Source organism: Embiotoca jacksoni, unplaced genomic scaffold (genome assembly GCF_022577435.1).
Source record: "Embiotoca jacksoni isolate LCO1_2020_lvr unplaced genomic scaffold, fEmbJac1.0.p SCAF_8, whole genome shotgun sequence".
In the NCBI taxonomy this organism is placed as follows: Eukaryota; Metazoa; Chordata; class Actinopteri; family Embiotocidae; genus Embiotoca; species Embiotoca jacksoni.
In genome coordinates this window covers 1922227-1946606 of record NW_027185436.1, presented here as the reverse complement: position 1 = coordinate 1946606, position 24380 = coordinate 1922227, and the positions used below count along the sequence as shown (strand labels likewise).

General features: G+C 43.5%; 2 protein-coding genes across 21 annotated transcripts in view; both read left to right on the top strand.

Annotated features, from left to right (window-relative positions):
• The first annotated feature begins 135 nt into the window (after window positions 1-135).
• On the top strand, window positions 136-13588 carry LOC138215750 (protein transport protein Sec24C). 4 transcript variants are annotated; one of them, XM_069178086.1, is made up of 22 exons: window positions 136-270; window positions 356-442; window positions 892-1602; window positions 2059-2117; window positions 2576-2629; window positions 2850-2961; window positions 3595-3722; window positions 3888-4020; window positions 4302-4411; window positions 5270-5382; window positions 5522-5713; window positions 7066-7162; window positions 7262-7366; window positions 7542-7709; window positions 8028-8124; window positions 8204-8352; window positions 8469-8607; window positions 9075-9196; window positions 9466-9645; window positions 10301-10498; window positions 11503-11592; window positions 13032-13588. In XM_069178086.1, the coding sequence occupies exons 3-22, from the start codon at window positions 939-941 to the stop codon at window positions 13170-13172; spliced, it is 3051 nt and encodes a 1016-aa protein (XP_069034187.1). In that variant the 5' UTR covers window positions 136-270; window positions 356-442; window positions 892-938; the 3' UTR covers window positions 13173-13588. The 4 variants fall into 4 exon arrangements, with proteins under 4 accessions (XP_069034187.1, XP_069034186.1, XP_069034184.1 ...); XM_069178085.1 differs by having other exon boundaries at window positions 137-270; window positions 356-419; window positions 3885-4020; XM_069178083.1 differs by having other exon boundaries at window positions 137-270; window positions 3885-4020.
• A 3391-nt stretch (window positions 13589-16979) lies between these two features.
• Window positions 16980-24380, top strand: part of camk2b1 (calcium/calmodulin-dependent protein kinase (CaM kinase) II beta 1) — a 75688-nt gene continuing 68287 nt past the window's right edge. For all 17 annotated transcript variants that reach the window (XM_069178378.1, XM_069178385.1, XM_069178384.1 and 14 more), the window contains exons 1-2: window positions 16980-17265; window positions 23655-23749. In XM_069178378.1, coding sequence (XP_069034479.1) covers window positions 17204-17265; window positions 23655-23749 — 157 coding nt within the window. In that variant the 5' untranslated portion in view covers window positions 16980-17203. The remainder of the gene's footprint in view (window positions 17266-23654; window positions 23750-24380) is intronic.

Sequence of the window (24380 nt, the reverse complement as noted above, 5' to 3'; positions counted from 1 at the left end):
AAATTATCATTAAAATACACTTTTCTGAAAGGCACTGGAGATGATAAAGCAGTATATCACTCGGTCGCGCCTGTATTCTACAAAAATCTTAAAAAACAACAACTATCAACTAAGAATTTTCAAAAATATATATATATATATATATTTTTTACATTGCTCAATCTCGTGCTTTTACTTTGAAAGGATACGTGTTGTCGTGATGTCGTTAACGTTGCAGTGAGGCTCACATTGACAGACCTGTCCGCTTGTGAAGGCGGCCACAAGAATCAGGTTAAACATGCAACATTTTCTCATTATTAAGGATTTTATTTTTTGCATTTTAACATAATGTCGTGTTTCGCTTCCGTCGCAGCAGAAGCGAACATGAAGACCGACGTTAGCGACGCACGCCGAGCTGCTGCTTCCGTTGATGTCCAAAGGTACCGAGTCTCCTCTTCTGTCGGTAAGATTGCGTCTTGCTGATTGATCTCTTTGTGTCACCGTGACTGTTTATCTGGAGCCACTTCCTGTTCAGCGTTTCATGTCGAGACGTCGTCATCCAGCGCAGCGCCTCAAATGTTGTGGGCTCATACCTGCTGGCGTGCGTTCACCACTAAAGTGGCAATTCAACAAATGAATGACCTGCCAGCTGGCTGCGATGGTGGAGGACGAGTTTGAATCATTTGGTTTTAGGGAACCTGCTGCTGGTGTGACAGCTTACTGCTACTGTCACAAATCAAAACCAAATTATGGCTAAAATGAGCTTTTTAATGTTTGTCAATAACCTTGAGCCGTCAGCAGTAATCCCTGTCACTTTGAAATGAAGGCCTGAGTCGGAAGAGAAGACAGAAAAACATCACATCACAACCCCTTGATGATTTTTTTTTTTTTCATGTTTTGCTGCTACGCTAGGTCCCGCCTTTAAAGAGAGAAACACCTATCAGTGATGAGCATGGAGGATGATGGACGTCCCCGCATCCAATCAGAGCCAGACACCCTGCCAGCCCTGGGTTGGCCAGAACTGCAGCTCCCCATCTTCACCTCCAGGAGCCTTCAGCAGCGCTTTGCCCAGCTTTCATCACCTGAACCTGGGCTCTCCCTCTGACCAGACCCCCGTCTACAGCCACCTGCAGGCGTCCAACCACGACTTCCGGAGCGACCGCGCGACCTTTACGTCCAGAAACAACACTCAGCCCAGCATGCTCTATTTTAATAATGCTGACCAGAGCGTGCAGCCATTCATCCCTAATACTCATGTTTCATCCACGATTCCAGCTGCAAGCCAAGGACAAAATATACCTCCATGTTCACTTCCTCTTAAGTATGAAGGGACGCAGCCTTCCAGCCCCCAACAAATGTATTCCCCTCACAACCCTTACCAAGCAGTACCTCCCCCGGTCCCGCCTCCGTACACACTCCACGGTTCACTGAATGGACCTCAGTCACCACAGCAAAACCACTTCCCCGTTAGCCCTCCATTACCTGGACAATGTGTGAACCGGAGCCCACCGTCTATACCTCAGCCAAACGTGGGGTCTTCTGTTGGATATACTCCCAATCATGTCTCGTCCAACTCCCCCATCCAACAGCAGCCTCTGTGGACTCTTTCACCACAATATAGAGGTAAGTTTATTAGTAATATGCACGTGATATGCTTACAGTATAACCACGGGGTGGTATCCTGAAGCATTAATGGTAAAATCAACCACTTAATCACTTATAAGCAGCCATAACAACTACATCACAAGTTAGCCTCATTATCCAGAGTGCACACCATCAGAGCACTGATAAAAACCTTTAACCTTTCCAACATGTGCTGTCGTCTGGATGGAAACACACCACTTATTCTCTCTCTTATTACCTCTCACCCCCCCTCATTGCTCTTATTTTTTTCTAAAATCATTATTTTTATCTATCTTATTTCATGTATATGTGTTTGTAAATTTGTTCATATTGTGTGCATCTGTTTTGTTTCTATGCTGCTGTGACGACTGCTTTTCCCCGCTGTGGGATTAATAATGTCTAAATCTAGTCTAGTCTAAGTCTATTGATTTAGCTGGAGCTCCTGTTTCTCCTCAGGAACCTTCAACGAGTTTGTTCCCGACGCAACTGTACAGGACAGGAACATCACACCGCAGGTAGGGAAAAATCTAATTCCCATAAGCTTTTTATTTTGAATAATGTATTTTTCAATTAATCATTTGGCCTATAAAATGTGTAAAAATGAAGGAGAATGTTCATCACAGTTCCCCAGATTTACTGTAAAACTTAAATATTATCGGAACACGTGCTGATCACGTACCTTTCAACTCGGGGAACATCATGATCAGTTGTGTTTTCTGTACCTGTGACAATGTAGGATGATAATGTCAATTTTGAGATATTTTTCATTGAACTTTAGAGCTGTAGGGCTTAAATAAAGTATTTTCTCTTTGACGTTACAATTTTCATCCCTCAGAATGAGAACAATTCGACGAAGCCTCGTGTTGCATCAGCAGCTTATCACTTTGTGTAAAACGATGGAGTCTCAGGCTCTGGGGAAGTATCGTCCCGTTGTGTCCGTGTGAGAGTGACTGGTTATATTTCCTCTCTGCAGTCTCCCAGCTCTGAGTCCCGTTATGGCCTGGACCCGGAGCTTCTGCCCAGCGCTGTAAGTTCCTTCATTCTCTTTCAATAATTTCTTAATTACTTCTTCATACATATTTTTTGGTTATCAGTAATTTGATGCATGTTTAAACTTAAGCCATAACTAATGAATGAATCCAAATATTTAATGAGACATCAATGAGACCGGTTTAAATGTTTTGAAATGTTCTTACATTCTTGCTGAATGATAAACTTGCACCTCTTGTTCTCCCTGTCGGCCTCAGGTGAAGGTGATGGCAGAGGACAGGGCGGAGTGGGACGGCAAGGTCTTCGTCTCGGAGCCCTTTTCCCACCTTCCTCCTCTGGCAACTACTTCCTGTATGATAGAGGACAGAGGTAACACAACACCGTCTGTATCTGTGTCACAGAGATCACACTGTTTTATCCAGTTCTTTGGCTGTAGATAGGCAACTTAACGATGCACCGACATGAATCAAAGCATACTTAACGACTGAAACGTGACTTTAATTTGTTGCAGAGTAAAAGTTTTTTAGTACTTATCAAATTATTGCACATAATAATGAAAGAAGAGGATCAGACATTGATCAAACAAGAGGAACAATTGTAATGCTACAGCTTTTCCTCTGGTTTTGAGAACAGTTTGTGCTCTCTAAATGCAGCCAGCTGTCAGATTATTGGCAGAAGTGTTGTGGTCAGGCTGAAGAAAGGATGATGAACACGCCTGTCTGATCTGAAAATATGTGTCATGCTCAATTCAGATGTTGTTGTTTTGTTATATATATATATATATATATATATATATATATATATATATATATATATATATATATATATATATATATGTATATTAATTACCAGAAGGAAAACAGTGGCAAAATAAATTCAGTTCTGAGTTACTATTGACGTGTCAGGTGTTGTTTTGTTTTGTTTTGTTTGCTCACCCCTTCCTGTCTCTATGTTGTATTCAATCCAACCAGCATGTCGTCACTAACCTTGTGTGTGTCGTAGGTAATGCGAGTCCTCTCGCCATCCGCTCCACCTCGTACTGCGTTCCCTGTGAGGGTCAGACCGTGCTGCTCGGCCGCCTGCCGCTGGGAGCTCTGGTCACCCCTCTGGTGAAACACGATGCTGGAGAGGTTGGTTTTTAACAGTTTCCTCTATAATATATTCAAATATATGTGGAGACAGAAATAAAAAAAAAAGCAGACACTGATAAATTCGAGGTCATGTTTCTGTAGAGATAGAAATATGTACTTTATGTGTGTGTGTGTGTGTGTGTGTGTGTGTTTTGCCTCCAGAAGCCCCTCCCACTGTGTAAAGAAGCAGAGTGCATTGTGGGTTGTGGTTGGTGCGGTGCCTCCATGTGCCCGGCGATGGGCTGGCAGGATTGTGGTCAGAGGTTTCACTGCTCCTTCTGTGGTAAACTCAGTGAAGGTACGATCTCACACCGACTCACAGAAAGTTTTCCAGTTATGCTCATCTACCCAAACAAGTAGAAACCCAAACAGAAAAGATGGCCGCTTGTTTTCACACTGTATCTAATTTTGTAATGAAACGGTTATCTAGTTAAGAAAAGATGATTTCCTGGTCAAAAATAACGAAAGAAAAGTCCCAAATTTTAAAGCCATTTTGATGTCTTGAACTGTTGACTTTAACCTGAATACAGGAATTATTTTATTTGCAGCTCCAGTTTTGTCTCCTATCTTGTGTCTTAGTGCCGTGGCAACACTACCAGCCCACCAAAGGTGTGGAGGGGGTTCGGGTTGATACCGCCAAGAGGCCTGAACTCAGCATGGGGTCGTACGAAATCCTCAACTCTCAGAAGGTTGGCTTCTCTCGCTTCAGTCGTTTGTTTAGTTTGCGTGATAGTTCTCGTCACCTGTTCTTACCTCATGGAATATCCTTTTTTTTTTGTTGCATGTGTACATTGTAGTTCCCATTTATTAAAAAGTCATATTTTACGTTAAGTATTTTACTATATTGTGTGTGTTTCCTTATTGGTTTTATCCCCTTCTGCTAGACAACAATCGCTTATGTCAAGATGTGCTTTTTCCTGTAGCTACAAACATGCCTGGAAAATGTACATTTCCAGAGTTTGAGCTACAAAACAATGACTCCAAAGATTTGGTTTTAACACTAAATGACAGCAAAGCCAGAAATAAAGTTTGTAAAACCACCGGAGCCCTTCGTCACCATGCCAACAGTAAGAAGCTTGCTGGTTGCATAAAGCTGACAGCAGCGTCAGCTTCGAACCAGGTGAACATCACTGCTTGGCTGCAGCCCAGTGGAACAGTGATAGTTGACATCAGCTACTTTGCTTAGTTTGTTGTTTGAGCAACTAAAAAAAACTTTAGGAACTTTATGTGTAAATTAATGGCAATACGGTAATGCTGCTGGTTTTTGTCTGATCAGCACAAAGGTGGAATTTTTTTTTCTGTGACTTAAATCATTGAAATTCAACCTTTAGGTTAAGTAACTTCACATTTGACTTGTGGGAACCTTCTGTTTAATATATGTCCAACTGTGAGTGTTTTATTCGTTTTATAAGAGACACTCAGTGTGAAGACTTCTGGGATATTACTCGGTTATTTTCTAATCCATGGCTGATTTGTAAAGATGTTGTTAGTTTCTGAATTTTATCGAGAGGTGTCGTGTGTGTGAACATCGTTGTGTGTTTTCTCAGGGTGAACCTGCTGCGCTGCTTCTAGCCGTGGATGTGTCTGCCTCAGCGCTGAGAGGAGGACATCTGGAGTTTGTAACACAACAAATACACACTCTGCTCAGCTCTCTGAACAGGTCAGAACACACTCCCACGTCATTATGCACACACACGCACACACGCACACGCACACACGCACGCTTTCACAGCCTGCTCAGTAGTACTCCCGTGCAGGTTTGGAAACTACTGTGAAATCTTCTCATGTTGTTTGTGTAGGGAGGACGGTGATTCCTTGTCTGATGTCCGTGTCGGTTTGATGACGTACGACAGCAGGATCCACCTGTACGACCTCAGTCCCGACCTGTCCCGCCCACACATGCTGGTCATCACGGAGACAGAGGACCTGCAGCTTCCTGTGAGGGACGGGCTGCTGGTGTCCCTCAAAGACTGTATTTGCAGTATCGACAGGTAATAAACATGTTGACTCTTTAATCAGAAGTATTCTGCAGAGTCTTAATGCCGCACTGATAAAGAAACTAGGGCGGATCTGAAAGTTCAGAAGCTGCTTCCTGTTGAGCGTGAACGGAGAGCAGCACCGTGACGTGCACCGAGCAGAGCAAAGCTGCCACCTTTGTGAGGAAGTATTCCATGTTATGTCGCTTGCTCAACAGCAGGACCTGTGTTACACGCTTCTTTTGGGACCACTGCCGTGTGCGCATTTGCGACGTCAGCATGGCGATGAGCAGAGAGCTCACATCCAATTCTGTGTCAAACTCATGACATCAGCAACGGAGGCTCTTGAAATGCTTCAGAAAGTTTACGGCAACGAAGCGATAAGCTCGGAGAGGTGTTCCGAGTGACATTCAGGTTTTTAAGACGGGCAGAGCGTCACCGTCCAAAACCAAGGAGGTGACCTGACGGGCAACGTGAATTTGTCTCCCTAACTGCCAACACCAAGTTCTACTGTGTCTGCGTGCAAGTGATCCCATTTAGTACAAACGACCTGAACTGTGGTGCAATGACACTTGCCTGCTCACAGCGTGTTGAAAATGCACCAGTTTGTCACCCGCGACAACACAATTGTTTGGGAATATTTACTCGTGAAGGTTATCGCTTCCCTCTGCTCTGTGCACATCATGGTGCTGCGCTGCATTCAGGCGAAACATAAACGGTCTTGGAACGGTTTGATTGGCGCTCGCGTTAGAATTCTGGTCATTCATACATCGATCTCACAAGAAATATTTTCCTTTCTTTGGTTTATGTTTTTTTATTTACAAGGCATCCTAAACCTGACCAGCTCAGCTTTTGCTTTTTGATGATTAATTTAGAAAGTTTTAACTCAGAAATTGAGGCCAAAATCAGCTGGAAGTAGATTCAAACAATGAGCAGTGGTTTAGTAGATCAAAACATCTCATCACAATAGAAATCCCGCAATCTTGTAAGCTACTGAAAGTGGGCATTGCTGATTTAGTATGCGTTGTCCTTTCATGAAAATGTGATATTTTAAAACCTCATTTGTTGCTGAAAGAAGTCAAATTCATGAGCTGCTCGTAGGAAGAGTGATGCTGCTTCACCTCATGACGAGGTTGGGTGTCAGTATCTTCCCTACATTGGAGGGAGGCATGGTGTGCTCAAGTATGAAAGAGTTCTTTAGTATTCTCACTGCCAGAAAATGTTGTCTGTGCTTGTCAGAAAGAAACAAATAATTTAGATTTTTTTTTTGCTGCTTTGCTGAAAACAGTTCTCTGTTGTATCCTTCTGTCGTGAAGTGATGACTACTTTCATTCGTTTTATAACCTGTATGTTGTCTGTGTCGACAGTGTGCTGCAGCTTCTTCCTCAGTTCAGTGCAGAGTGTGATGTCTCCAGTGGAGTTCCCATGGAGCTGCCTGTCAAAGCGGGGCTAGCTGTCCTGCAGGTCCTAAGACCCTATGCTATATTTACATTTACTCATGTTTCTCGTTGAGTCTCGTGGCTGCACAGTTATGGATAACATGCTGATGATCTTTCTAACTAGGGCCTGAACTGTCCTGGCAAGCTGCTGATCTTCCACACCGCCTCCCTGATAGAGATGGGACACGCAAACTCCTCCTCAGGGTTCTTTGGCCCCAACAAGCCGAAGGTACATATAACTCACACACACAGTTTACTGTTCTTTATATACTCATGTTAGCTCCAGAACATTCAGCTGTGGATGCAGAAGTAGTGAGAAGAAAGTAGTAGTGAGATCATCGTCCTGCAAGTGACCTCTGACCTTTCTAACCCTGATTGATTCCCTCCTCTTTTGTTGTTCCCAGTCCATCTTTCAGCCGTCAGAACTGGCCGTCTCATTGGCCAAGGAGTGCGTCCGCCAGGGATGCGGCGTTCACCTGTTTGTCCTCTCTCAGCAAGATGTGGGCGGGGCATGGCCAGGGCACATCCCGTATCTAACAGGTGGGGCTCTGTACACCTACAGCCACCTCCAGGTACGTCAGCGGCTCCTCCCACTGGGAATTAAAAGTAATGAATTGTGATAGTTATTGAACGAATAGTTTGACATTTTGGGAAATACGCTGAGAAAATTGCTGCCACTCTCGCTAGATTTAAGGAATGACCAGCAGCTGGTTGGCTGAGTGGGGTCAAATTAAGTTTTGTGTATTTGTAAATACAACGCTGTTGGCAGGTTAGAGCTTTTCTAGCTGTGCAACATAGAGGAAGTGCTTTGAGCTGTAACTAAGTTAAAGTGAAGACATGCTTTGCATAAATTTGGTTTTAACTGGTGTTTTTTAAAATGTCCACTACAGGGGGAAATGGACAGAGAGCGTTTCAGCTGTGATCTGAAGAGGACTGTAGACGTGGACACAGGGTACAGGGCGGAGCTGCGGATATTTGTCAGCAAAGGTGACGGATTTGTTCACTGTGATTGTGCAGGCAGTGCTCTTTATAAACACTTGTGATTCCAGCGTAACTGTCTCGCCAGATTTGCGTGTGTCCGGCTGTTACGGACTGTTTATCCCTGGTCCTAGCCCTGGACACGTCACCATGGCAACCCTTGACAGGCGGACGACAGTGGCCGCGGAGCTCGCGCACACCAGAGCTCTGGAGGAGGCGAGAGGCGTAGCCATACAGGCGAGTGAATGATCACCAGCTTACATCAGAAACAAGTCGTGGATGGAGTTGGAGCAGCAGAGGTGAAATTCCGGTTACCGTAGTAACAACCTTCCTGTTTCCCTCCCGTGTGTCAGGTTGTTCTGTCTTACAGCATGCAGACAGGACAGCGGAGGACCAGGGTTCACACTCTGACCCTGCGATGCTCACGTCATCTTCAGGACGCGTTCCGGCACTACCAGGCCCAAACACTACTCACCTTCCACTGCAAGAAGAGTAAGGAATGTGCACTGTGGATCAGTGGATCATCAAGGAATGACACGCTATTTAATTATAATATTTACTGAACCTGAGCATCATCATCTGCATAATGTTTGGTCTAAAATACTCCTGAGGAAATGCAGTTGATCTAATGAGGGATAAATGGTATGAATGCATGGAAGGGATGAATGTAAATGTAAAAGTATCAATATAATGTCATGAAAGTGATCATCCAGTGCTTTTATCCACTGACATAAAATATTCAGTCGTTAATATAAATATAAATATTACTCCTAATATAAATATTAATGACTTGGTCTGCTGTCCATAAGTCTACGATCAACACGATTTATAGATTCCCTCAGAATCTGAAATATTGTCATCATCCCTTTTCTTAAAAACAAAGATGACAACATTCTCCATAAACGTTGCAGCTGCAAGCTCCGAACAATATTCAAATGACTTTGTCTTTGTTGGTCCAGTGTACTGTGCAGCGCTGGAGCGCCCTCTGCAGGAGCTGAGGGAGGAACTGCAGACGGAGGCGACAGAAGCGTTGGCGTCCTACCGCAAACACTGCTGCTCTGCCTCGGTGTCTGCTGGACAGGTGAGATCATTACACACAAAGTACATGAGAACATGCGTTGTATAGTTAGCTAAGTGTTCCACAGGTTGCCATTTATTCTTCCGTGTATAAATTCAAATCACTCTGACAAATACATCTTCAAACCGTCTAAAAGCAATTACAACCAATTTATCAGAATTATAAAAAGAGTACATGTTCACTTTGTTTTGTCCTTTTCTATATTTACCATTGTTCCTAATGTATTTAAATATTTTTGACCCGTCGTACTGTACGCTGTTCGCACCTTGTAGCTGGTCCTTCCTCAGTACCTGCGAGCGCTTCCTGTCTACATCAACAGTCTGAGGAAGAGTGAGGTGCTGCTGCCGGGCCTCAGGAGCTCCGTCCACCAGCGGCTGCAGCAGCGCTGCCAGGTGCTCGCCATGGACACCTGCAGCACCGCCTCCCACTTCTACCCGCTGCTGCTGCCTCTGGTCAGTGCCATCAACACTTTGGAAGTTTGTCTTAGAAGGGTTAGTGGGTGTTTTAAGAGGGGAGCAAATGGATCCACAACGTCCTGGATGGGTTTCCTTATGGATTGTTGTAGTATTTATTTCATTATTCTGAATAAAAGTGTATTTTCCTAAATGTTGGGACACCTCGTATGTTAGCGAGACAGACATTTCCTCCGTTCAACACGGTGCACAAATGTACTTCTAGGCCTCAAGAGGTTTGCGGTGCCAGCAGGTACGTAGAAACCCCTCGGCCTACACGTGATTTCTTTCTTTCTTCCTTTTTTTTTTTGCACGCAAGTGTGAGTCACCTGTGCTGCTATAACGCCATCCTGTGGCTAATTGAAAAGCACATTGTACATTTTTATTGAGAAAAAGAACAGAAGAAGAGAAGGGAATGGTTTACTGTTTCATGGAGCAAAGCACTGTGTCCTATTTTAAGTTTTAAGTTTAGTCACAGGCAGCCAAGGTGCTGATGACAAGTTGTCCAAGTTATTTCTCTCTCAAGATAGTAGGTGACAGTTGTCTTTTCTTTGCATTTGCAGCATTGGACAGATCATTTGATAACAGGAAATGTGTCGCGGACGCTTTGGAGAGATTTATTTTCTTGAGTTTTTCCCTCCTTTGTCACTTGCAGCCTCTGTCAGCTGACAGCTCCAACCCTCCAAACCCACAGGAGGCGCTGCGCTGCTCGGCTGCCAACATGGACGCCAGATGTCTGTATTTGCTTCACGCTCCCCTCACCCTGCTGCTCTGGGTGGGCAACCGAGTCCCAGCAGGCACGCTGGTTGAGCTCTTCAACACCAGCTGCTTTTCCTCCCTGCCCTCCGGAGAGGTGAGAAATCAGGGTGAAGTGGGAACGCGCATACAGTACGCAACGGCTGATACATGTACGAGGGTGGATCCAAAAAGTTGAAAGACTTATCCTGATGTACACAGAGCAGCGGGAAGCAAATACAGTCATGAGTAGGTATTCCAAGCTACGTCATTTGATCCAAAACGTGTTTTTTTTGCAGAGATTGCACATCAAATTTTGTGTCAAACAAGCAAAAGAGACCCTTAAAATGCTTCTAAAAAGTCTGCAGCAGTGAAGCAACGAGCGGGGCGAGATGTCTGGAGTTGTGTTCACATCTCAGAGAGACTAAAAAACGGTCCTTCAGGTCAGGAGCACCCAGGTGGGTTTTCTCTGACATTCGTAGGGTTGTGCATCGTCATAGCAACACGATCGTCTCTCCCCGACTCTCTGGCTGTGAACTCTGCGCTCAAGTTTCAGGTCCGTGATGTCATCGCAAATGCACACGTACAAAAAGGTGTGCAACACAAGTGCTGATGTTGATCAAGTGATGAAACTTGGAGTACTTACTCGTGAAAGTTGTAGCTTCCCTCTGCTCCGTGCACATCACTGTGCAGTCTCTGAACTTTTTGTTTGCCTCTCGTATTACTTACGTGTCACTTACATTTAATATCTACCACATTAGATTGATCTCGGTTAGAGTGAATATATCCAACAGACAAAATGGGCAACTGAATTTAATCTGTTTCCTTTACGGAATATGGAAAATAATACTTACTTTCATGTAAAGATTACAGCCAGTCAGTAATAAAACTCATACTTTCTCAGATATCGGTTGGAATGACAAAATATCAGGCGTGAAAGTGTTAAATGTTCATCTGTAACAGTTAATTTTATAATGGCCAAGATTTGTTCCAAAAGATAAAACACACGGGTGAAAATACAGTTTCTGACCGGACACCCGGCGCATGGAGTGAGAAGACACCACGGCCACTGTTCACCGTACGACTCTCATGTTTTGTATCTTCGTTCGTGTGCTCCACCAGACCAGGCTGCCCGTCCTGGACAACCCGCTGTCCGTCAGCATCCGCTCCTTCGTCAACACACTGAACTCGCAGGCATCCTGCACCCGCAAGGTGAGCTGCTGCCTCCTGCTGAAGGCTGACGTCGTGCATCTTTCTAACAGCATCGTGATTCAGACCAACACGTGTGACTTTAAGTTGCACAGCGGCCGTCTCAGTGACCTCCATTAAACGTCTCTGTTGTCTCTCAGCCTCATTCTACTTCCACGGAGATACTTCATGTTCACGTTCATGTTAGTTCAGATTCAGCAGAAGTTTGAGCTGCGACGGCAGAGACCAAAGAAGCTAACGAGAACACTGACGTCAGCTTCCCGATCACGGAGATACTTCATGTTTTATACTATGAAGCTAGAAACAAAGTGGACACGGCAGCTGTTTGGAAGTAAGCCAGCTGGCTAGCAACATGTAAATATGAAGAATTAGCTGCACTAGGATTTTAGTGAAATTTACTTTTAATAATTTTACTTCAGGGATGAAATTATCCACTAAATTATTTCTGGTTCTTTATTGATAATCTCAGCCCTGCTGTTAATGTTTTTTTTGTTTTTTTACCCTGTTTAACTCTTTATATTATCTTACAGAAAACACGTTTTCCACATAGGACACGTGATCACATGTATGACATGTTTACCACGTGTATGACACAAATGATGACATGGGAATCTACATGGGCTTCACACATTACTCTATGAAAATGTCCCAAAACCGCGTTTCCCATCGGCAACATACATGTTTCACATGTGCACAATCACGTGCATGTGGTCACGTGTGAACGTCATGTATTTCTTTTTTTAAGGGTCATAACATTGAAAACATTGAAAAACACACAAAGAAATACGAAATAAGTCATTAGCTCAAGGCCATCTACTCATTTCTCCTGCGTAGAAACGCTGTAAATAAACCAAACGATAATTATCGAGGCTATGTCGAGTTTCATCGATGTATTGAATTCTGCTGACGATGCAAATATTTACATTTTCTTTGCTATACAACATTTTTTTTAATTTTTTTATACACAAATAAATAAAGCGTCACCTCCAAATATGACTTCATTTATCAGGACACTTCTAAGGTAAATCAGAAAACCTTAAATGAACCCTAAAAACGTCTTCTGCATTCGACTTTAAACTTTTAAGTTCGATCATTAACTTTACGCCTTTTAAGTTTTTTCACCTGGTTTCAGGGGTCAAAGTTGGCAACATGTAACATGAGGCTACTGTCTCCGTCTTTTCATAAGTAGTGAGGTACAAATTGCAACATGCTGAAAGAGGGCCAGAGCAGATTTATAATAACTCAGCTAAAAGATCATTTAAATGCCCCAAAAAGAGAACAGAAGAGAAGTGACTTTGCATTTTGAGAAGATCCCAGACAGTTTGAAAGGCGTGACCTCCTCCTGCATCGTCCTCCTCATCTACACCACCCTGCCCGGATAAAGGAGTTACGGGGAGCGTTGACTGATGTAACTCATACCACAGGGCTTCTTTCTGTTTCAGCTGTGGCTGGTGAAGCAGGGCGACACCTGCGAGGAGGCCCTGCAGCGCCACCTGGTGGAGGACAAGAGTCCCAATGGAGGAGCGTCCTACGCAGACTTCCTCTACCATCTCCACGTCAACTCTGTCCGACTGCTGCAATGACCAACGCACATTTACTCACCTCTCTGTGCAATACCTCATACAAACGGGACACTGCAGCCTATTCACCTCAAGCAAACAACAACAACAACAACAACAACAACCAGGAGAAAACAGGAGGAGCAGCGGTATGACTGGACAGTGTTGTCATTTCGTGATATTTAAAGCCTGATGTTGGAGAATTCTGTCGTACACGGGGACATTTCAAGAGTGCTATTTATTTAGTGACTGCAGTGTCTGTGTGACGAGTGCAGCGTTGAATGGATCTGAGTTTTTCAGAAAATGTGCTGTTAATTTATTCCTGTCATGGCAATTCTCTAATCCCTGCCTCAGATTGGTGTGTGTGTGTGTGTGTGTGTGATGTCCACAGTATGCTCTGTGGGATTATCTTCAGTGAATAAATAAAGTCTTTAATTGAACCTTGAAGTTTGTGAAGTTTCAGACGTCATCGTGCAACAGCAGATGATTTTGTGACTCAAAGCTGAGAGAGCAACGGTCTCATCTGTCCAAGTGGCTTTTAACGCTGATCGGCTGCAATTATGTTGCCGCGAGGATGGGACGCACTCGAAGCAGGACGGGGGGCCGCAGACGTTGTCAACGTGGCTACGGCCATGGCGGCGGCTTCGTGAGGCTGTTTTTAGGTACTGCAGCGCTTTGAGCTGAGATGAGTGCATCTTAGCTCACAACGTGTGCTTGCGGATATTTGCTAATTCACTCGACAAACCCAGGATGTGGCCAGATGATTCCACCACAGCAAACGCCCACAGAAGACCACCATTATATCCTCTGGGGAACATGCATGTTTTAACCAATCAGCCGTGATGTCACCCATCAGCTTGTAACCGCCGTTCTGAAGCCTCCAGTTTGGCATTTTGGCCGTCACCATCTTGCTATTTTGGAGCCAGAGGCGACCATATGTGGACGAGCTGGGGAGGAGTGAGGAGGTGAATCTGAGTCCGTCTCCGAGGACACTAGACCCGCCCACCTGTTGTGGAAACCTGACTGCACCACAGGCCTGTCAATCATAGACACGCCCCCAACCATACCGCTTTTTGAGGCCTAATATCTAACTGATGACTGGATTACTGTCAGATTAACCACCATGAAACTAATAAGAAGGAGTGACTTTAGCAGACGACACTATTATGACTTGTGGAAAAAAATGATTGACTTTGTATTTCATGAGAGAAGTTGAATGGGAGTCTTCAAAGCCAAAAGCTTTTTGGAGCCAACCTCTAGTGGCACTCGGTGGTATTGCAGCCTAAGGCACTTCTGCATCGCACGACGCACACTTTTATATACAGTCAATGGTTTTAACAAATTTCATGTGAATCTAAGCAGTAGTTTCTCAGATATTTAGCTCACATTGACAAAAGTGAACTTCATGTTTGAGCTAAACAAAAAGTTAGGAAACTACAAAAGTTATGAATGTTCATATTGTGGATACCATTAAAAAAAACGTTCATTTATCCACTAGTTGTTGAAGTACTTAGAGACTTAGAGACTGGCTGAAATTTATCTTTGAGATAGAAGTGCTATTGAAATATGTGTTGGAGAACAACAGACCAACATCGCCTGAAATGTCGGCGTGAAAGAGAGGAGCTGATATTTGATTTAATCGTTCGCTGTGTTTGTTTTCATCTGATAAATCACGAGAAGTCAGATGAGTTAGTGCGTTTGTTTCTGAGATCATTTCACTAACAGCAGCTGCCTCTGCAGAGTTCATTTAACTCTGTCTCATCTTCGCTCTTTGTGTCTCTGATCTCTCTGAAATGAGCCCTCTCCTAAAATGTCTAATTAGTTTATAGCCATCTTTGAGGTCCCAGGAATCCCAACAGGTCGCATGCGGTCCTGTGTGCAGGTTTTGAGTCCAGCACTACTTCACAGCTTCACAACCACTCTGATGCAAAAAGAAAAAGAAAGAGATCACATCAGGCAGGGGTCAGTGCTAACCCTTTTGATGCTTTTGAATAAAACGACAAATAAGAAAATAATCAAATAAATAATGGAGTGAAATAGAACGAATTTAATGTTCTCCATAAGAATGACATACTTTGAAATAACATTTAGACAACAAATAGGGAGATCAAATATAACTGAACAGTTAAATGGCAAAGATAATGATACTATTTCTCTTTTAGAGAGTTTGGTTGGTGGCAAGTCAACGTTTTTTTTTTTACAGCGGTTGGATTTTTGCATTGTGCAATGTGAGTGTATTGTATAGTCTTGGGTGCCAAAGTTTACAATAATTTGAGTGTTTTTACTGCAGAGCTGTCCGACGCCTACAACTCTTCCATTGTGGTGTGTAAATTATTCTTTTAAGTAATTCACGTTTTGCGAATGAACCCGTGAAACATGTTCCATCATTGCTTGAATCCAGTTAAACACTAACATCTTAGTAGATGCACACAAGGCGGCACGTTTTGAAGGCACAAACGAGCTCTCTCATATTTGCCCCTATTTGGAAATACGCACCGTGCAGGCGGGAGGTGTGTTCGGTTACGTTGTCGCGCTTCGCCGTTGCGCACTGTGCTCAGCAGAGAGCGGCGGAGCGCGAGACGGCGGCGGAGCGCGAGACGGCGGCGGAGCGCGAGACGGCGGCGGAGCCTCTCTGTAGTGAAACTGCAACCAAATCAAGCGGACTGCGTCAAGTTAGCGAGGCTTGTGACCACGAGGCCGGAAAACACATAATTGTTGCCTTCAAAATAAAATACATCAGCTCTTGAAAGAAAATACAGAATACACTGTTAAGCGCAGATGTACTGTGAAAAGTCGAGCATGGCCGCAGTTAGTAATCATTATATAGCTAAATAAAATAACTAGATTCAATGATCCTACCGTTATCTCCCATCTTACAGGCAAAAAAGTTGTACAGCGATGACAGTACCAAAATAACATGATTTACTGTATTCACCTAAAATGGTGAACTAAATTTGGAGGGAAAGGTCGTCGAGTTTGCAATTCAAGTACAGGCCTACAAGATTCAACGATTTATTTTGTTAGATACACAGATTTCTTTAGGTATATGTGAGGTGAAATGCAGGAGTACCTCTTGGAGCCAATAGGCTATAAAAGTAAAATAAAACAACAACATTTCTGAAATTATATTAAGCTTTGTTGCAACCAGGGTAGCCTTCCTACAGCTTGACCCCTGCCTATCCAGCTAACCTTCTGGCATGTAGGTTGACAGATTGCAAGCTTTCTATTTCTACTTTTCTCCCTCATATTTTTCTTCCATGTCTTTACTTAGGTTATTCATTCTGTGTTTCTGCATTCAATTGTTTGCTTATTTTTACATTTCCTTATTAAATTACTGACGTACTTCTGTTTATGTTAATAAGTTAAGCAAGTAGTCAAAACCAACAAGGTTAGATGGCTAAATTACTTGTGTTGTGTAGATTTGTTTGTCATCGTTTGCTTCTGTCTGATTCATCCAGCTGACCAATCCTGCTTTAGACTGACAACAGGACCACCCACCTCTTACTGGTACAAAAGTGTACGCACAAATGCATGTTTGTATAGTCTGCATTTGTTTACTCATACCAAGTCCTTTTTATCCTTCATTTTCAGTAAGTTATTGGAACTAAACGGAGCGATAGTCGGGTTAAATTACAGTTCAAGTATTAGAAACAACCAAGTCCCCAACATATTGTGCATACAATATAACAGCAGCGTGTTGTACAAACTGATGATAATCTTCTTTTGAGCAACGCTGTATTTTATTCTGAAAATCCTATGCAGAAGTGTGTGTAGGAGCTCGGCCAGCTTGTTCACGGGTCTGCTGAGCGCGGTAGCTGTCAGATAGTAGAGAGAGTGAGTGAGACAGAGAGTGAACACCCACCCGGGCCGCTCCGTCTTTCTATATCAAACCCCTCCGTCACTCGGCGCCTCTTAAAAGGCATTGCACCGCTCCAACGGCCGTCTAGCTGCCGGGCGGACCTGCATTTATTTTTTCCAACCCAAATTAAGCCCAAAATAAGCGTCCTTTTTTTCGGAGTTGATTTTGGAGAAGAAGCGAGAGACAGGGGAGAGACATGGCCACGACAACCTGTACGCGATTCACAGACGAATATCAGCTGTACGAGGAGCTGGGGAAGTGAGTATTTGTTGTTGTTTCAGTGGACTTGTGTTGGGTTTGTGTTGCCAACTCGTGGCACGGTTGTCTGTTTGTAAAGAGTGATCTGGACAAACGCTTGGGTTGCTGGTTTCCAGGCAGAGCAGAGCAGAGCAGAGCTGAGCTGAGCGACTCTGCAGACCAGCAGAGCCGTGTGTGTGTGTGTGTGTGTGCGTGTGTGTGTGTGTGTGTGTGTGTGTGTGTGTGTGTGCGTGTGTGCGTGCGCGCCCGCGTGGCCGTGGATGTGTGTGCTTTTTCGGGATGACAGCTCTCAAAATACGCTCTTCCCTCTCACCGCGTGTAAGTCAGTGTCTCCCTCTGACACATGCCCGCTCCTCTCTGAATACTTTGTCAGGTTTGTTTCCAGATCCTCACAAAAAGTCACGTAAACTTAAAAAAAAAACAAAAAAAAACATTTGCAGTTGTATGATGCGCGTTTGTTTCGCGCTAAAATCCAGAGAAACGTGGGCAGCCAAAAGTCTTGAGGTGTAACCATTTGAACCAGATGTAAAGAAGACTACTGTGGTTTATGAAAAGTAGCATTTATTTTCTCAAGTAATAGTCCCATGCCCAATAAAAAAAAAATCCTCAGATGATAAGGATGAATGGATGAATACAGTAAAAAAGTCTTTTATGGTCGCACACACGGCAGTAGCTGCGTGGTGTGATTAAAATATCTAATTTAAGAATTAATTAATGTTACCTGCAAAGTTAGGAAATAAACAACTGTTCAAATAAATGCAATCCTCTGTTCTCCAAATGGCATTTTTACAGGGTTTTTCTGAAAGCCTTATTTGCCTTTGACCTACTATGTGGCGTCTATTTAAAGTCCAGAATTAATTGCCCTATATCTGCACATTTACAGCTGTGGTGCACATGTTGTGTGTATGAGTGACAACTGTCTCTTCCTTAGAAAGCTCTTTTGCAGCGTGGCAGATAACACCAGATAAGACATCCTGCAGTGGCACCTTGCAAAACAACTCCTATGCATCTCTGTTCACAAGTCCGTGCACATTTTTTTTTTAGGGCCGGTCACATGATTACGGGAACACAGTTTCTCCAACATATGTCATAAAAAAAAATCCAGCAAAATATATAAAAAGTAAAATCAGCTTTCATTTTTATTGTCAATATTCACATTGCACATTACAATGGAATTCAAAAGTCAATGATTTCTCATCTATGAACTTAAACAGCAAAGTGGCACCAAGCGCAATGAAAGTCGGTTCAGCAGTTTCAGACTGACACGTTTAGCATTCTGCTGCCCAGCGCTCACATTGTTGAAGTAGCGAATGTGTTTGCCTCCATCAGAAGCCATATAAGCGCGTTGGTCTTGAAATGAGGTGCGATCAGAGGCATTGTTGGCACATTGCTATGGTCAGGCAGCAGAAAGCGATTGCATGATTGACCAACAAAAACCTGGTCTTCAGTCAATGGCGCACTGTTTTACAGTTATTGGGTTCGTAACATGCAACGACGGCATCTCCGGCGATAAGCAGAAAATGCATCCGTGTTTTGGGACTTCACCTCCCAGAGATCCAAACAGTGTCACCTGTGTGACGTTGGCTTCTTCGTCTCGTTACACCTCAGTACACGTGCCATATCCCCCCCCCGCCCCCCCCTTGCATGCGCAGTCCTCGAAGACCTGTCGACCTTCGCCTCTGATTGGCTAATCCTTGTGGTTTTCATTGGTTAGGTTTAGACATGAGGGCTGAGGATAATCAAGGTCAGAGTGGGGGGGGGGGGTGGCATCTTAAAGGAATAATAGTGGAGAAAGAAAACCCACCTTCACACACAAGTGAGTTTAACAGGGAGCTTGTTGCTCCGCCCACCCTCTCTGGAACAAATGCTCCTGGGCGTTGGATGATGTGTTGGTAACGGTGCATTGCTTGCGACTTTTCCCAGGAATGTCGCCACTGACATCCAACTTGTTCATTTTATAATACTGCAAATGGGAGCGCTTCCATCAGTGGACCACCGGCTCAGTCACTGTTGTTTTACTTCATTCGGAGATAGACAGTAACTTTGCAGACACCTATTTAAATGAAAATCTTTCCGATCATTACTTTAAATTTCCTACAATAAAACCATGATAAAGTATGTACAGCATTAAACAGTGATGCCATAAGAGGTTCAATCAACATAAAGATCACCAAACTTCATTTCTGAGCCCTGGAGACATCATTTATGTCTCTATTGCAACATTATAGTAAATCTATCGTAAAGATTCGGCAGAGTAAGAAGAACAATGACAAACACTCCTCCTCACGCGTCTATTGTTTACATCACTGCCGTAGAGTGTCATGCGTCTTGCTGGTATTGTTTGATTATCATGCGTATTTACGGAGAACTCAATTGACCCCGTGCTGTTCATCCAGCCACCAGTGGGATGATTACTGAAATGACAACAAATAAGCAACCAAAATATTCGGAGTAAATTCTTCACTTCACTTAAATCAGCAGTTTGCTGCTTCCCAGAAAGCCTCTCGACATCGTTCGGGTAAATTTGTCATGAGAGAATATTTTGGACAGATAGTAATTAAGTAAAGTAGATTTCTTTCTGATTATTGTGCCCTAAATGGCTTGTAAAAAGTGTTGTAGTTATGTGTTATCTTCAGAGCCACTGAAAAGGCTGTCAAAATGTTCATAGACACTTAAACTCTCTTTGTACACCTGATAGCGTCTTACTGTTATGGACATTTCAGGGTTAACAGGTGTTGGTAACAGCTCATCTCACATCTCTCTTCAAAGACTTGTGAAATTCATATCAAGTATGAAAATATATCAGGAGAAAGTCAAGTGTCACTGAAGGATCATAGTTGGACTACTCCAGTATAAGGCTGTGTTTCTGAGTATTAACACTCGCCCCCTGTTGGCTTGAATAGTGGCTCTGAAAAGATAGAAAGTTTCTGTGTGGCAGACAACAGCTGGACAAGTTCAGTACAGTTAAACCTGTTGTAATGAACTATATTTGCTCATTTTGACTCGGTGACAAGTACGATATTGTGACAGCGCTACGTTTCTGGAACATATTGGATTTTTGGATTAATTAGAAAGGTGAAGCAGCCAGTCGTGAATTAAGAGGTTCACATGGATGTTTTTGGAAACTGGGTCACCATTTAAATTCGCTGTAACTGCTGTAAACCGAATCGAGCTCCAGCTGCCGTCCGTAAGGGAGTGCTGGAGGCTACGCTTTTAGGAGTTGTGCGTGTTTTTCTGGGTGCCGTATTGTTGTTGGTTCAGCATAAATAGCGGGTCGTCTGGCAGACTGACGGCTGCAGATGACACAGGGATCAGACTAATTCACAACACCGCATCTCCGCCCTGCTCGTCGCATCCCATAAGTAATAAATATTGTTTGCAGGGAATGTTTTGTTCGTCCAACTCCAATATATCACCAACCCTGTGAGATTTCATGCTCCATGCTCTTAATTTTAAAAAAAAGAGAAAAAAGGCAACTGGTGAAACATGTCTTCCTTTGGTACGGATGAATCTTAGCTGCCGTGCACCAGACACCACTGGCTTCGAAGCTCCCTGTGTGACGGAGACTAAACTGAAAACCATGGAAAACCATCCATCATAGGGCGAGCTTATTATTCACCCAGTCGCATGAAGCCGGGAGGAAGGAGCGCAGGTGTGAATGGCTTGGCATCCTTACGATGATGCTCTCTGTAACTTTGTAAGACTAATCCAACATCTGAGGAGAGCTAATTATTGTGCGCTCACTCTCTGCTGGTGTCGCTTTCTGAGCAGGTCTTGTGACATTTTAAGCGTCGTGCGTTTGCTTTGTTTATCCAATTTATTAGAAATAATGTCAGCCTCACTTTACTGCCAAAACCACAGGATTTAAATGTGCTAAAACATTGGTATGATCCTTAATTCAGAAAAATGTTACAATTCACAGTTTTTTTTAATTTAGGTGTTGGTTATAACTGGCTTTCAAAATGTAGATAACTTCCAATATATTTTACAGTTTGTTCCTGAATTTAGGATTTTGTTGTGTATAATATATATATAATAATACCATGTGATCTATATGAAATATTAGTTTTCTTTACCTAAAAATAAGAGATTATTGTTCAGATTTTCATTATTATAATACATATTCAGAAAATTGTTCTTTTTGGGGAGGATTTTCATATTTAAGAACAATTATAAAACAATCGCTCAGCCCCGAATCGAGCTTTTCATCTGTCCTGTGTGATATTTATTTTAGTCCTATTTGTCTGAGACATTTTATTCCATGTAACTCTTCTACCTCACTGGGACGCTGTGAAACAGCACACCAGTTCAGTTCAGTTATCCAGTTACAAAACCCTTAACTGCTGAGCGTGCTTTTTTTTTTTTTCCAAAATAACTATATACCACTCTCCATGTCGACTTTTTGGATGTCAGACCATACTTTGAAAAGCAATGATTCATGGCCTGTTACCTTATTTAACTGTGCATGTGTGTTTGAGCATATTTAGCCCCGACGATAGATACTTACCTCACACAGTGTGAACTTTCCAGGCACAGCTGTGGAGTCTGGTGTCAGTAGCAGAGCCGTTTGTTTGCATGCATGTGTGGCGGGTGTCTCTCATGCAGAGTTTCGTGCTTTTAGCTCTTCTTTTGCCACAGCGCACACGGTCGTTAACAACAACCAGGTTGGTTCTTCACCGCTGCGCCAACCAGGCGGTCCCGACCCTGATTTGGGGGCATTTCAAACTCCCTTCAGCTTGTTTATTTTATCAGCAGTCATGAAATGCTCTGTGTATTCTGCTAGGTGTTTGTGTCACATAGAGATCGCCCCGTGCTCATTTATGTCTCTGGTCAGCTGGTCTCACGACTTTCACCTTTGACCCTGACCTTGGTGGTGGTCAGTAACCCTCTCAGTGTGGAGGCAGACCGGTGGCACCAGTCAGTCACACTGATCCAACTGAACCAACCAAAGTTGTGGATCCGGTTCTATACTGAGTGGGGAATTGTTTGCTGTGTGGGTTTGTCTGCAGGTTTTTGAAGGTAGATGCTGATATTCAGCGTGTTGTAATGTAGCACCTGTTGCTCAAATAAATGTTTTCAGTCACAATCCTTTTTAAATTGAGGGTTGTATATTGTGAAGCCAAATACACTCAACAAAAATATGAATGCAACATTTTTTTTTGCTCTCATTTTTTATGAGTGGAGGTAAAAAACAAAGACTCAAAAGGTCTCAAATTGTGTTCACAAATGTGTTAATGAGCACCACGCCTTCCCCAAGATAATCCCTCCACCTGACAGGTGCGGCACATCAAGATGCTGAGTAAACATGATCATTGCACAGGTGTGCCTTAGACTGGTCACAATAAAAGGCCTCTTTAAAAATGTGCAGTTTTATCAGGCGACACGATGCCACAGATGTCAGGAGTTTTGAGAGAGGACGCGGGTGGCGTAGCGACTGCGGGAATGTCCAGCTGAGCTGTTGTCCCTAAATTGAATGTTCACCACGAGCGTTGTTGCCGAGAATTTTGCAGCACATCCAAGCAGCTTCACAACCGCACGCCATGTTTAACCACACCAGCTCAGGACGGCTGCATCAGGTGTCTCCACCTGCAGGATCAGCTGAGACCAGACAGCTGACGCAACAGTTCGTTTGCGCAACTGAAGATTTTCTGCACAAACCGTCAGAAGCCAGCTCGGGGAAGCTGAACTGAACTGCTTGGGTCTTGCAGGTCTTTGGCTCGGTGGAGCTGAGGTGCAGTCATGTTAACTGGGAGCAGCTGACCAGTGCTCCTTATGTCCTTTAACTCCGCCCGCTAGAGTGTCCAACCCTTCATCGTTTCATTTCTGTTCTTGGTTTTACACCTACAACACACACCTCAGAGTTGCCTCTGCATTCACGCACCCTCAGACACCACTGACTCTGACTTCCTCACCACATTGTGTTCCCTTTTCATTCTATAGGACTCATCTACTAATGCTGAAATTGCAGAAGAGCCCCAATTTAGCTCTCTATCTCAAATGCCATTTGTGAGCACTTTATTCAGAATCTGCTGACTGTGTACCTCGTGGGAGCTTATTAAGCAGAGAAACCCGCACTGCATTGTCTTTTTAATGTTGCTGCCCACAGCTAACGTGTGAAGTGACATCAGGCCTGTTCTGCTTGGAGTCTGGTAAAAATGCTAGTTGTGCATAGTTGTTTAAAAACTTGACACGAGGTCACGCAGTCACCAGTTTAGCCGAGGACCTCTACCACTCTGATGCCGGTGTGCTGACATCACCTCTCCGGTAAATGATGATGAATAATGCAGTTAGTGCCGGATAGATGTGTTGTTTCAGCTGGTCTTTGAATATCCCGTTTGACTTTGGTGCAGAGTTTACTAAATGTTTTTTTTTTGTGTGTTTATTTACAGGGGAGCATTTTCAGTGGTGCGCAGATGTGTTAAGCTGTGCACAGGACAGGAGTATGCCGCTAAAATAATCAACACCAAAAAGTTATCTGCGAGAGGTAAGTACAACTCATTTGAATTATTTTCATATTGCAGAAACCTTTTTAGTTTGTCAGAGCACATCATACTCGATGCGGGAGCTGAGACCGATGTGCTGGGAGTTTGTACAGTACGGTTAAACTTCACTGTTACTTACTTTACTTTGTAAGCACACAAGAATGACTAATTTGTTAATAGTTGTCTGCTCGGTTGTCACCTCCCCAAAGTTATATAAGCGGTATCTCGCAGCAGGACCCCTCTCATGCGGTGCCACGATGCAGAAAATCGGATTCTCGTGCGCAGGCAGGGGGTCCGTGTACGAGAAACGCAGGACAGCAGAACGGTTAAAAAAAAAAAAAGCAAAGTAGAAACACATCCACTATTATAGTGTGATGGCCCCACGGTGGGCTTTTCTCAACACCAGCTTCACCTTTTACTGTGCTCTGTTTCTGAGTAAAGACGACCTAGAAGGGAACAAATCACGCTATATCACCTCCGTTGATGTGTTCGTGTCAAAGCTTGGAAACTCACCAGTGACTTGTTCCTTATAAACCAATGTGTAAATAAGCAGCCAGCCCTTTCTACAATATTACCATCCGTAATTCTGGAGACCAGGGAAGAAAGTACAATACTGACCAATGTGTCCACAAC

Coding starts and splice junctions, on each gene's coding strand:
- LOC138215750 (XM_069178085.1), top strand. CDS start 939: ATGATGGACGTCCCCGCATCCAATCAGAGCCAGACACCCTGCCAGCCC. Junction 2,630..2,849: donor CGGAGCTTCTGCCCAGCGCT/GTAAGTTCCTTC, acceptor TGTCGGCCTCAG/GTGAAGGTGATGGCAGAGGA. Junction 5,383..5,521: donor CTGCTCAGCTCTCTGAACAG/GTCAGAACACAC, acceptor TTGTTTGTGTAG/GGAGGACGGTGATTCCTTGT.